Below are 13,866 nucleotides of genomic sequence, written 5' to 3' on the forward strand. Positions count from 1 at the left end.
GCTAGAGTTAGCGAAGCTGTTTCTCTGACTGTCTGTCCGCCAGGCCCTTATGACTTTCAGCACAATTAACATGAGGATTTCTTCAACCGGTCTTTTCTCTGAGTTCTCTTCTTCTCTGTATTTCTCAAGTGATTTTTTTTTGGTCCCTTTATCTCCATCTCTTTTTTTTTTTAATTTCAATTCAAAAGTTGACTCTTTTTTATCTGTGATAGTCAGAGAGCAGAAGAGGAGCTGAACTGGGGTTCTCTTGTCACACATGCCGGAAACTGTGACGGATCAAAGATTTATTCAAATCTATGTTGAGTTTCAATTCCATTCATTTCTTCCCCAGGGTTTCACTGTTTAGTGGTGGGGAATAATGATAACGGGATTAACGATTCACCAATCATTTATCGTAATTATGCAACAAAGGGATGCACAACAAATGCAGTTGCAGCCCATTTAAAACAAAAGAAAAACATGTCAAAAAAACAAACAAAAGAAAAACATTAAAGCATTCCTGTAGAATACTAACATGCTATTCAGTACGCCAAAACAGTATGTTTGATAGTTAGGTATGTCCGAAGCCCTGGTATGAAACCAATAGGACGTGAATTGCAGACTATATCATGTGATATATTAAAGTGTGCAAAGACTGGACACTACACCGGCAGAAATAGCCCACAATGCAATGCAGTAGAAACATTCATAATAGACAATGGCGGACAGCTCTGTAATGTCATTAAAGCTTCACTGTAAGTTTAAGTATAAGATTACACTTTGCTAGGCGTAACATATAGTTTTAATAAGCTCAGACTTTATGATTCTAAAAAAAATCATCCTTTGGTCACATGAGGTTGTCATGCAATGAAGGAAGTGACGTGAATACAATACAGTTCACTGTGTCCGAAAAAATCCATACCACTGTTTATTCAAACAAAAGTATGTTGAACGACAAATACACACATGAAGTATGTAGTGCATCATATGCTAATTCAGAAGCAGTATGTGTCTTTTACTCATCTTTATGACACTAGATAGGAGACAGGAAATTAACTTGATCTCCTTTACAGTGTTTGGTTCATGTTTCCTAGCAACTAATTCAACTGTAACTATCGGTTGACTCTAATTGATTTAGAAGATGTAGATACAATTAAGAAATTGCATTGCATAATTGCCTTACTTATCATTCCAGTAAATTATTTCTTGGTGAATCTGCATCCGCATAATGGCTGTTGGAAAAAACATGTTTTCCATATTTGTTATGTTTTGTATATATTTAGAATTCTACATGACTTAATCATGTTTATCATTAGCTATACAGATTGAGTAAAAAATCATGGAACAATTTGACTGCTGCACACTGGCTTTGGAGCGGGGAAACAGACCTCTGTTGCTGCAGATTTTGCCATCTGGAGATGTGCATCTCCGCTTGCTCTCCCATGGGCTGATGTCACACTGGAATTCACATTTGTCTCCATGCCAACCAGCAGCGCAGTAACAGTTTCCACAGTAACACTGGCCGTGGCCTGGAAGCAGATCAGAATGCACATGCAACGACTGATGAGTTCACCTCTGTCAGTGTTACAGATTGACAGATTACTACATTCTTTTTACTCATTTAAATGTCCAGTTTGTAGGGTTTTATGTAAACATATTTTTTTATCATATGTTTAAAAAGAAAAGATAACACATTAAACATTATGATACTTACTGCTTTTATTTGCCACTATTTGAGACTTGCTAGACAAATTAAGGTACCTACATTTCTGATAATCAAAGCCCATCAATTGTTTATTCAAAGGGAAATTATGAATGGCTAATTTAACATTGACACACAGGCATTTGAACCACCTGTTGGGAACAGAAATGAGTGGAACACCGCAGTAGGCCAGAGACAACAGTGCAAACTTCAAATGAACCTTCAATGACACATGGTGCTAATGTATTCTCTTAAGTCAAACAGAGTGAATGACCACATGTTAAACTAAGGTGGGTGAGAAAGGGACTGCGGGCCATACCTCCACACACCTCTCCGGTGTCCTCGTCCAGACACTCGCTGTCGTCACACTCACAGTAGCGTCCCGTCACCAGACCTCTTTTGACCTTAATGTCACACATGCAGCTGCCACAGTGGCATGTGCCTGTTAAAGATACCAGACACAGATAAAAGTGCATGTGTTGGAAGATAAATCACAGTATCAGTTGGTTGAGTACGTTCTGATGTGGTGCACTTAAAGAGACCAGCTGGTTTGCAGATGTGAGCCAGAGGGACCGTCTGTGCGTTGTGTGTCAACAGATCTAGACTGGTGTCTGAAGACGGCAAAGCTGTTTTCGTGTTTATGTTAGTGTACTTTTTTGAATGATGCAGCAAGATGCGTTACACGCTCAAATGAGTGGAGGGCCGTTTTGAAGCCTCAAGTTCGACAGTTTTGCCGACGCCATCTTTGATTATTTTTTCCCAACCAATGAATGTAGTTACCATATTTGCAATACAGAGGAGTGACGTAGAGACGCTGTATACGGCTCTGGTGGCAGCGGCAACCTGTCAATCACAGTAAGCCTGCCCTAAAGTATACCCTGCTTTATGGTGTATCTGACTCTAAATGGACCTTAATTTACTAAATGAACATTCCTGCTTTTAACTGACAGAAATGCACTTTCAAGTTGAATATAAGCTCATGGCTTTTTTTGTAATTATTAACTGTAGACTTTGTGGTTTATTAGAAAATGTCTACATTATCAAACAAATCATGAGTTTTTAACTTTGTAAATCGATTTGCGGTTATAAATGTCAGTCGATTTCAACACCTGGCCACATGGACCTTGTCTTCAATATTGGTGTATTACTAGTCTATATTGCATTTATGATATATTAGTTTAAAGTGTGCGGATTATAAACTTGAGATACAGTACCAAAAGACAAATATAAAAAACACATGTGATTTTGTGTGAATTACATCTGTTTGTTTGATGCAAATTTGTGTCAATGCTTGAGAGACATGTGTACGACTATTTGTGGCAATACGTGTGTGTGTGTGTGTGTGTGTGTGTGTGTGTGTGTGTGTGTGTGTGTGTGTGTGTGTGTGTGTGTGTGTGTGCGTGTGTGTGTGTGTGTGTGTGTGGTCCTAGTACCTCGGTTGGAGCACACCACCCCCTGTGGGTTTTTGCAGAGCTCTTTGCTCTTCTTGCCGGTTAGGTCACACTCCTCCTGGAACTGGCAGGACTCTCCGAACCAGCCTTCATCACACTCGCACGTCCCACAGTCACAGTAGCCGCGGTCTAAAAGGAAAACACAACGCACCACATGCTGTTCATCAATGCTGAGAAGCCATCTACTAAACAGGACAAGTGTTGTCTTAAGTGGATGCATTGGCTTCGCATTACCAGCAGAAAAGGAACTGGAGTTATAGGATTCACTTGACTCCTTGACTTGTTTTAACGTATGTGAAAGAGACATTTCCCTTAAAATGCATAAATGTTACAAAATTTCAGGATGATATTCTAGCTTTCCCTCCAATCACTCAGCGTTTCGCTGTCCACTGTACAGAGGACCTACGCAGGTGGTTTTCCGTCACTATTTCTCCTCATTCTGATGGCCGCGGTGAGCGACATGAAAAACAGGAGGAGGAAATCATGTGATGCAAACGAAGGCTGTTGACGAGTTATTATAAATGCTGCTCCTGGTGCATTTAGCAGCGAGGGGGCCTTGTATGTCACACTCAATCATTCTCCCGACTCGTTCATCGTGTAAACGCGACGTCCTTTTTTGCAAGGGCCATCCATCAGTCATTAGCAACCGGAGAGTCCCCCGTCTCTTCTCATTATCGATACGTCTCAGGGGACACTTGGGAACGGGTTCAAGGCGAAAGGAGAATATGGAAAGTACGCTTCCAAGACAGCTGCACCACAGCGGTAATATGATGTTGAGGAAGATAAACTGGTTTTAATGAAATCTCACACTTATATACAATTGTTATTATGTGAACTGAAAAAGTGGCTCTGTGCAGATTCTACTCTCTGCTGGTTGTTCAAAAGTTCAAATTCCATATTATTGCAATGTTGCCACATATTGGTTAGAAACAGTCTCGAGACTATCAAACCATTGGCATATTGAAACATTTTAAGCATCTTGAAACACACCAGAAAAGCAACATACAGAGCTGCAGGACTGAGTCAAAAACCTGGAAATGAGTGAGAATCTTTTTCAAGTTCCGGTTCTTTCGTTTTTAAATCAATGTTTTTTTTTTAATGGGTTTTTATTAAGATGCCTGAGATGAGGTCTGTGGTTATAAGAGATATATCAATGTTTTATTCTACGATATAAAATACATGTCTTTAAAAGTAGTCTGCTAACAGTGGTAAATGTGGTAAATGAAACCACTAAACGTCATCCCTCAGACTAGTCCGCCTTCACAGCCTAGTTGTGTATACTCGTGCTTGTGTGACTGTGTTGTAGTTTGTCAATAGCTTTACCTTAGCTCTTTACTTCTGCCAATTGCATTCACGCTTCAAAAATCATAAAAGTGCCTTTCATTTGTGAAACTGTTCTTGCTGAACAGAAGGTGTAAGAATCATAAGCATTTGTGTGTCACATCCCTGCACAGTTCTATACAGAATAGATGTAAATGACAAAACAAAACAACAAAAAATATTCTCTTTTTGGATTTATAATTAAGTTTTACGGATGGGAACTTCCACACATCAGATTCAAGTCTCTCCAACTGAATTCAGCAGTATATTACAAAGTCACTGCCACCCACTGGTCCCCATTAATCTCCGCTTGACAATCACTCTGACACATAAAACGGACCCTCTTTGTCTGCCGGGCGAAAGTTTGTGTGCGTGGGAAGGTGCCTGTCAGTCAACAGTTTATCTTCCTTGGTGCTTCCTGAGCAGTAATTCTCCGTGGCTTGTGGACTTCAGGGTCCCTCCCACGCACAGCCGACGGACACGCATGCCCAGCCAATCAGGGCCTTAGACCATTGGGAACAGATACATCCCATGGGGGTCTGGGAGAGATAGGTTACATCTGTGCCTCAGCGTCACTGTCAGTAATAGGTGATGTTCCGTTGCCATGATTAAAAAGGAGAGGATGGTGACATCGCAGGCTAATTTCAGAATCTAACTTGTCCCTGCTTAAGATAAAATAAAACACGTTATTGAGAGGGCGATGAACAAGGAAAAAGGGTTGTGTGGAACACCATAATCCAGCAATCTTTGAGTGAATGCCAATTAAATTTATAGAACAAAAGAAAAATCCCCTCCCTGTGAGCAGAGAACACTTCTAACACTAGCCTTTCAGGCAATCTCGGGCCTACTCAGGTTTCAGTGCGCTTATAATTATAAGCAACACTATAATGCCAGACATACATTACATATTGCATCTCAAGATGACATCCCCCTTCCCCACATTCTTTGTTTAGATCATGTTCTCCATAACATGATACTCATTTCAGTGAGTAATTATCCCCCTTGCTTTCCTCTCTCTCTGTGGGTGGCGGAGCGTGAAACAGAGGCACGTCTGCTCGTGTTCTGTGGCAAAAGATCTAGGAGACACCTGTCCCAGGTAATAACTCATTCTCGGTGCGCGCCGCCCTCGCAACAAGCAGCTCCTGCTTCTCATCCTTACTTTTTCTTTTTTTTTTTTTACAATTCTCAACCTTCATTTGTCAACTTTGGTGCCTTCATCATGCCTTTGAAATAAAAAAAGCCAATTTATTTTTTTAATCTTCCCCAGGCACGATAACAGCAATGTAGAAAAACACTTGTTCCTACAGTGAGCAGTCGTTGGAAGCTGAAATGAGTCCCCAATCGAAAACCTGCCTCTTACTAGTAGACTTGGATAGACTTGAGCGGCTTTTTCTCCTTGCAGCCCACGCTGGAATCATTAGGTGACTCACCACACAAGCACACACTGCCCAGAAAAGCTCAGAATATCCAAGATGTGAAGCACATCAAAAAATGCACTAGCAAAAAAAATAGAAACCAAAGATGAACAATTTAATGGGCTGTAATAGCATAAGGACTGCATTCCTCTTAGGGTCCCTGTTCTTTTTCTCTCCCTCTCTCTTTGGGAAATCAACATAAATGAGTATTAAAGCTTTTAGTCATTTTGGACAGACTGCCATTAGTGAGTTGTTCTCTCATGATTAGTTTCTCTCATCTGTCTATAATGTGTCCATTTTGGAAGCAACATCTTAAGCTAATGTAGTGCTGATGGAAAGTGCATCTGGAGGAGTTTGATGTGGAACGGCCCTGGACAAGCTGACTTCATATGCGCTGCTGACATAAAACCCCCTTGGGTGGGATCTTCTTTGGCAGTGGGGGGCAGAAGACTGGGGGCTGAGCCAGGAAAAGAGCAGATGTTCTGAAAAGCCAGAGCCTGAGAGAGAGGCTAAAATATGTTCTTACAGAACCTCAGAACAACCATCCATCAGGGGGGAAAAGGGTTTTCTCGCTCTCATGCCTTCCCATTTCAATTGCCCCTTTGAGATAGGGCAAGAAGGATACGCTTATGGTAAAGTCTGCAGGAATCATGAACTTACATGTTTGTACAGCGAACTTTTGAAACTAACTACAGCCCAGTCACCAGGTAACAAAAAACAGTGATAAGTTGAATTTGGAGGTCTTTTGGATTAGGTCAGAGCAAGTGACAAAGTAAATTGAGCAGGCGTTATTATTAATCATTTGGTATATGGGAGGGGTGCTGGAGGGGTCAACCAAACACATGACCTTCACCCAGAAGACTGCTGTTAGTGTCCCTGCGTGAAACCAAAATTAAGACCAGAAGTAAAGTTGTAACGGTTGTCGTGTAACGTTACACAAGAAAGTATGCTAAGGGCAGTTTTTATTTGTTCACGATAGTTACAGTTGTTAGGTTTGTTATGTTCTAATTTTAGCTCAAACCGTGATCTTTGTTTCTTACCTTAACCAAATAGTCTTCTTGCCTTGACCTACATTTTTTACATCGTTAACCATGTGATATTGTGCTTTTCTGCAAGCGAGATACGAGGCTGAACAAAGTCAGGAGACGTATTTTTGGTTCAGAAATGTCCGCTTTCAATGCACCCCGCTGTTCGCAGAAACCTCCAATGACAACATTGTGTCTTTACTGGGTTGCTCACTTCAGTCTTGATATAATGGTCTCATGTTATTCAATATTGCAACAGTAATTACTAACAAGTTGATAATACAGTGTTTCTTCACTGGGACAATGCTAGCCTGCAGCGCTCTGGGCCACCCGCTGTGTCTCTGACTATGAGAAAAGACAATGAATGGCAGAGAAGCACAGCCTGTCTGAACACAAACCAGAGGAAACCACAGACAGAGAGAGACAGAGAGAGAGAGAGAGAGAGGTTTTATGTGGCAAATAAAAGAGGGAGGGCTGTGAAAAAAAGAATGGAAACACTGCCACGTTGACCCTCAGCTTTGAAAACAGGGGATTTACTGCAGAAATCTATGAAAATAATCAAAGATCATGTTTCTCATGTATTGTACCTTATACTAAAAAAGGGGGAGACAAAACAGGAAGATTAAAACACAATTGAAAACAATCAGCAGAGTGAAATTATGTTTTTTTGCACATTTGGCTTACAGATGTTAGTCCAGGTCATCATCCCATCGCTTTGCTACAATGTGGGATGCATCAGTGGGAGGAAAACCATATGAGTGACAGCATCAGTGCTTTGTTTGCATCCTAAAAAAATCAACTTTCTTAAAGCTCAAATGTTCCTCCTTATTGTGTGCCAATAACAGGTCTATTATATTGTGACGAAATGTATGTATTTTTAGCCTTATCATGGAACGTTCCATGGTACATACAATGTGCAATGGTACAGGCATTTCTTTCTGCCAGTGGATCAAAAAGCATTTGGTGGTATTGTGATTAAAAATGATGTATGGGATCACACAATGGAACAAAAAGAAAGAAGGAAAAGAACTGAGGAGTATGTCTGTATCCGTTATTGTGCGGTAAAGCATGCAATGCATATGTAACAGGAACATAATATTCTCTTTTCTTCTGAATTAAACGACAAGGACAGCTATTCATTCTCCTCTAACCACAACGCGAACATTTCAGTATATGAACTGCTTCTATAATGCCTCCAATCCAGCATGCATTGCTAAAGAGCACCCTGGGCGGTTGACTTTTGTTCATCTGAATGCATTCACAGTACATAAAGGTAGAGCTTCCAGTTCACTTGACTTGGATGTCTGTTCACTGCACTCATGGAAAATCCACAAAACAAAAAAGGAAAGACCGTGCAAACTCCCCACAAACAGGAACAGGATGTCGTGTCAGTCTGTGGCGACAGTAAGGTACCCCGGGCAAATCTTAAATAGTTAAAAAACAACTACGTTTTAATTTCCATTAGACCAAAATTTAAAAATGTGACTTGTTCCTCTGATTGGGAGGATTTAAGTTAGCCGGATGAATGCCATCCTAGGAAAAATTAAAGCTCAATGCCAGGAAAGCCAACGTTTCTGCAAAGGAAAAGAAAAAACACACAGTTTATCCCCATAAAGAGAAACAAAATCTATTGGATCTTATCATTGGGCAGTTGTGAGAGATAAGGGAGCCGCAGGGAGAGAAATTGGCTGCCGATCTCAGACAGCATGCATGCTGCATGGGCCATTGAACAACTGAGGTGGGGATGGGCATGTGTGTATTCCTCTCAATATGCTTATATAAGTTTGTGTGTGTGTGCTCTCATCAGGTGAAAGAATGGGTTCCACTGCAGTATGTGGAAGTCCCCTCTTTGATAGGTAGACATCACTCAAATCTGCAAGTCCCCTTCTTGGCAAGTTCTTTAAAAAACATTTCAAAGCAGATTTGCAGTAAAGACCTTAAATATAAATGTTCTATTCTGTTCTTTTTTTCCCCAAAATGAACAGAAACTGAAGTCCACACTTGGTTAGAGTAGCATGACAGTCCACGTTTGGTAATGTAGGAATGTATGTCTGTCTGTGTTTTTGTCCGGGTGTGAAGACCCATCCCTCTTCTGATGCATCGAGGTTCCATTTGCAGTCTGTGTCCCCCAGTGAGTGAGACCCAATTATCAGGTTGAAGCGCTTGGCCTCCCCGCTCCAGACTGCTGAACCGTAATGATCTCCTCAACAGCGGCCGACTCGTCCGCCCCAATAAATCTCTGTAGCCCATCACGTGCGCACACACATAAAAAGATGCACACGTATCTCCGTTATACCTGTTCTAGGTGCAAACACGTCTCCATTTAACACCTGACAAAAAGAGGAGGGTTCCTTTGCCTTACATCAACATAGGAAGGACTTACCGCTCTCGCAACTTCCATTATATTATCTCCTCTGATAAATGTACAAGCAGTCCCCTACTACATATGTTTATGCTATACATCACTTGCCAGTTATTTTAGGTACATCTAACTAAAACTAACGCACTCTAATAGAACTGCCCTGCAACAAATCCTAGCCTTGTGGTAGTTATAATAAAACTAAGGAGTTGATTTCAGTGTGTGGTCCACTTAGAGTCATTTGGGGTGGTGTTAGATTGTACTGACAGGTGTTTCTTCGGATTTGTTTGCCAAATTTATATCAATAAAGGTAGACTAAATATTCTGGGACAAAAACAAATTTTTGGTCACTCCGCTCTGTAGAGCAACAGGAAACCGCAGGGTCGGATGATAATTCTCTGTGCGTTCCCTTTCACATTACCTGTAGTCATTTGATTTATGGTTAATATAAAAAATATTGATTATAGCAGCCTCAACAAAAGGGCACCATAGACCGCTGTTTCTAACAAATGACCATAAAGTTGATTCAACCCAAACTATTTCCAACAAAACTGATCACTGTAACCTTCATGCAGGTAAGATTTACTGCAGGGCTATGGTGTTTGTATAAAAGTTTCACTTATATTAGCTTATCTGGTGACCTCCAGCTTGCTCAATGCACTTTGTAAAGTTAAGTAATAAAACTTGCCAACCAGGTACCTAATTATTTCCATGGTAAAAGCCTGTTGTTGTAATATGCAAGACTGCAAAATCTGTGCTTATTCTGGAAGACAGTGTGCAAAGTGGAGATGTACTTCATAGGGCAACTTGCCTTTGAGCATGGATGCACTCTTATGTGTTCTTTTGGAGAACTTTCATGCATTTCAAATTGCAGACAGCAGGCTAAGTTCCAAGCTGTGCCTCTCAACTAAAGCTAATGCTAAGGTAACGTACTTGAACCAACCAGCTGTCTATTACTAGTGAAACTCTCTTAATTGCTGCCAATGTGATGCCTCAAAGACACGATATAGCACCCCTAAGATTTGGCAATAAAGACACAGGTGATAACGAAATGCTCTTAATCCACTCCAAGTCTGTGGCTGAAACAGATGCTAGCTAGCAGCTGGAGAGTCCATTTGTCAAGCCTCTCCGATGCAAGCCCTCAGTGAAGACGGGCCAGTTGTTTGCACGTTTGCGTGGAGGGTCCGTCATTCTAAGTACCATCCCAAACCAATTAGCGGGGATTGGAAGTGGGTTACAAAACCCTCCAACAACAAGTCTAAATCGATGCTGACTGAAGCAGCTGCTCTTACTGACAATGTGCAATGCCCTTTTGTGTTTGTCAGGTAACACAATACATTCAAATGGTTCCGTGCAACATCCAATAGCCGACAAACATTTACTTGTTCTGCTCAAATATAGAGAGACATTTAATACTTGACGGTAACATTGTATGTAGGATCAAATACACCACTGTCTAGTCTCAAAAATGGGAAATCAGTTCATTTGATTCTAAAGTGTTGCATATTTATATACAACATACAAATATACAACATATATGTATTATCTTTTACCCCTATCAGTAGCTGTAAACCTATAATTTATACCTTCAGCTGTGCAATACTGACTCAACAATGCAATCATTTAGTGCAATCATTTAATTGTGCAATACTCTGGTTTACTCTGGTAATATAACTGCATTTATTTATGAAGTACATTTAAACTTATATACATATTTATTTATGCTATTCTTGTACTTACACACTTAATCATAGAAACCATTTTTCAGGGTTATTATTTGCACAGTTATATATTTTACTAGTATCCATAATATATGTATTGGTTGTTTTATTGTATAAGGCACATATTAATACATAATAGTCTTATATACTTAGATACATCTTATTTATATTTTCTCATTATAATATTAACATTTATTTTCTAGAATGGGAGCAACTGTTTCATAAACCCAATTTAGTATTTCTTATTCAGATTTTGACATTTATTTACAGTTTATTTGCTGGAGAGAGGGAAGTTCTTACCAAAGGTTGCGACTGTACATATATCCTACACCTTAAAGAAGGGTGTTTCATTTAGCTTTGAGTGTGACTACAAGCAGAGTTCACTCAGACACGGATGGTGAAAGTATAGAGGCTGGATTGGAACTGGGCCGAGATCTGCTGCATCAATTACTGACCCTATTCTAACAACCGCACCAAAGTACTAAAACATGTGGAGCCATGTGACTGCACACTACTTCACAGGGAACTTGGAATGTCAAACTTTTATTAGACAATATATGACAATAAAACAGTGTTTTGACATATTTCCCTCCTCGCTTTAACACCAAAACCAGCAGGTTGTCTCACGCGTCAATGCATAAATGTACCCACCGTTGCAAGTTTTCCCATTGTGCGTGGAGCAGACCCAGTCGTGGCACTCGCAGCGCGGACCGTAGAACTTCCCTGGCTCCTTGGCCAAGCAGGTGCAGATGCCGCAGTCACACTTGCCACTCCCGCTGCAGATCTTGCCATTGGGTGTGCGGCAGCGGCGCAGAGACGACTCTGTGGACAGCTTACACACACCACCCACCTGGCTGGAGAAAAAGAGAGAAGGCCAGTTGTTATCCAGCTTTGTAAACTGTGGAGGTCAAGGGTCACCATATAGGGTACCATATCTGAGCGAAAAATACCTTTGATGGCTACTGGGTAGGATGAGTGTGTTTGAAAGAACCATAGAACAGGCAGGAGTCCAATAAGGTTCAAAATGCATTTCTTTGTGGATTCTGTAATAAATCAGCGTGTATGTATGTGTGTGGTTTCAATTTGCAATAGCAAAACATGGCTGAGGTCAAAGAAACAACAAAGGGAGCGTGGCCGTATGCAGTGACCCAATCCCAATCTAAAACCTCTCAGAGACTTTTAGGCGTGCTCCCGCAAAGTCCGTGAGGGCTTAGGGCTCATGTGACCATGTGACCTCTTGATGGTAACTTGTGAAAAATGGTAAAACCTTGCTTCACTGTTTCATTTTCTGTCACCTGTATCATAATTTAAGCATAACTGAAAAAACTTTTTTTAACTTCCCTTCCATTTGTTGTTATTTCAACCTCAACATCACGGAGGAAAAAAGTCTGAGATGAAGAATACTGGGAAAAATGTAACTACTCAGAGCACAGCCAGCCTGTTTGGGTCTGCATAAAGAAAGAAGAAAAAAACACCTTGGAAACACACACACAAAAACAGAATGTGAAGAATTAAAGGAATTTCAATTGTCCTCAAAATGACCATTTGTATGTTAATTACTCACCTTGAATTCCTGGAGATAAATTGGTTTGAACTTTCTATGTTTGCCTCTCATGCCTCCACTTTGAACAAAGAATACAAAAACTGGGAAATGTCTTATTAATTAATTAAGTCTCATGATTATGTTTCATATCAGCCTTGTATCAAGCTTGCAGACATACACACTGCCACAGGATCAATGGTGTGAAATGACTGGTTAGGGTTTAGGCAACAAAACTACTTGGTTAAGGTTAGAAAAAATATCAACAAAATGTAACGTAACAAGCGTAACAGCATTACGTAACAAGCCCAAAGTCAATGGTTACTTTTGGTTTCACACAAGACACAAACAGCTGTCTTCTGGGTGAAAGTAGCCCATCGGTTATACTCGTTATTATACAATGTAACTTTCTTTAAATGCCACTCAATATACTACACCACATGCTTTGACTGCATTAAAAAACTTTGAGAGACACGAGGAAACAAGTTATCTCCAAGACTCCAAGGTAACACACAGTGAGTAATAGATATACAAATGATCATTTTGTGGATGTAGTATTTCTTTAAGCTAATAATAACAAATCAAATGAGACAGAAACAGCTTCACCATTCATTAAGCTCCAGCAGCTGTTGCATGTGCTTTGCTTTTACCCCTCGGGATCTCCCGTGTGAGATTTGCTTCATTTGGATGCTGTCTGACATTCTTTTTCTAATCCTGCCCTCCAAAAACTGTCCAGTTTCAAACAGATCAAGTGTTCCTAACCCCTCCCATTGAAATTAAATAAAGAATGTCATGGGGAGGTTATACAACTTCCATTTCACACAGGCTTCATCCACGGACGCCCTTTTTGGCCTTGACCATGTTCCACTGCTGATCAGCCGACTGAATTTAGAATTCATCTGTAAATCAGGATAAACCTTTTCCCATGATGACTTTCAGAGGTCACTAAGAAGTATACTCAATAGTGAGCGGTAAATAGACATTTTGGACACTTACTAATGATAAATATTCAGTGCATCACTGTGTTGAGTCACCTAATGGTAATTTTCTCATCTACAAAAGCATTGCATTGTTGGATCGTAGGTAGACAGTAGTGAATGTGCCAGTGACTACAACTTTTTCATTCGACTGTTGAGGACATGATACGTTTTCAATTCAGATACGCAAATAAAAAGGTTGACAGTAAATATTGTGCACGATTTCGGACACTGCCCTTGACTCTGCCTTCCACTGTTTTTATACTGCCCCATCATGCTCCAAGTTTTGGCACTTATTTCAAACTAATTGGCAAGTTGAAGTTGCCACCGGAGAAGTATTGGTTGCACCACAACATTGTTAACCAGATCCGTCAGTC

General features: G+C 40.4%; 1 protein-coding gene across 1 annotated transcript in view; it reads right to left on the reverse strand.

Annotated features, from left to right (window-relative positions):
• Positions 1 to 13,866, reverse strand: part of itgbl1 (integrin, beta-like 1) — a 45,742-nt gene that overhangs the window by 28,198 nt on the left and 3,678 nt on the right. The window contains exons 2-5 of the mRNA XM_054615120.1: positions 11,624 to 11,826; positions 3,115 to 3,261; positions 2,001 to 2,123; positions 1,368 to 1,508 (exon numbers count right to left, since the gene is read on the reverse strand). Of these exons, the coding sequence (XP_054471095.1) occupies positions 1,368 to 1,508; positions 2,001 to 2,123; positions 3,115 to 3,261; positions 11,624 to 11,826 (614 nt within the window). The remainder of the gene's footprint in view (positions 1 to 1,367; positions 1,509 to 2,000; positions 2,124 to 3,114; positions 3,262 to 11,623; positions 11,827 to 13,866) is intronic.

The sequence above is a fragment of the Anoplopoma fimbria genome, chromosome 16, assembly GCF_027596085.1.
Source record: "Anoplopoma fimbria isolate UVic2021 breed Golden Eagle Sablefish chromosome 16, Afim_UVic_2022, whole genome shotgun sequence".
NCBI classification, from domain to species: Eukaryota; Metazoa; Chordata; class Actinopteri; order Perciformes; family Anoplopomatidae; genus Anoplopoma; species Anoplopoma fimbria.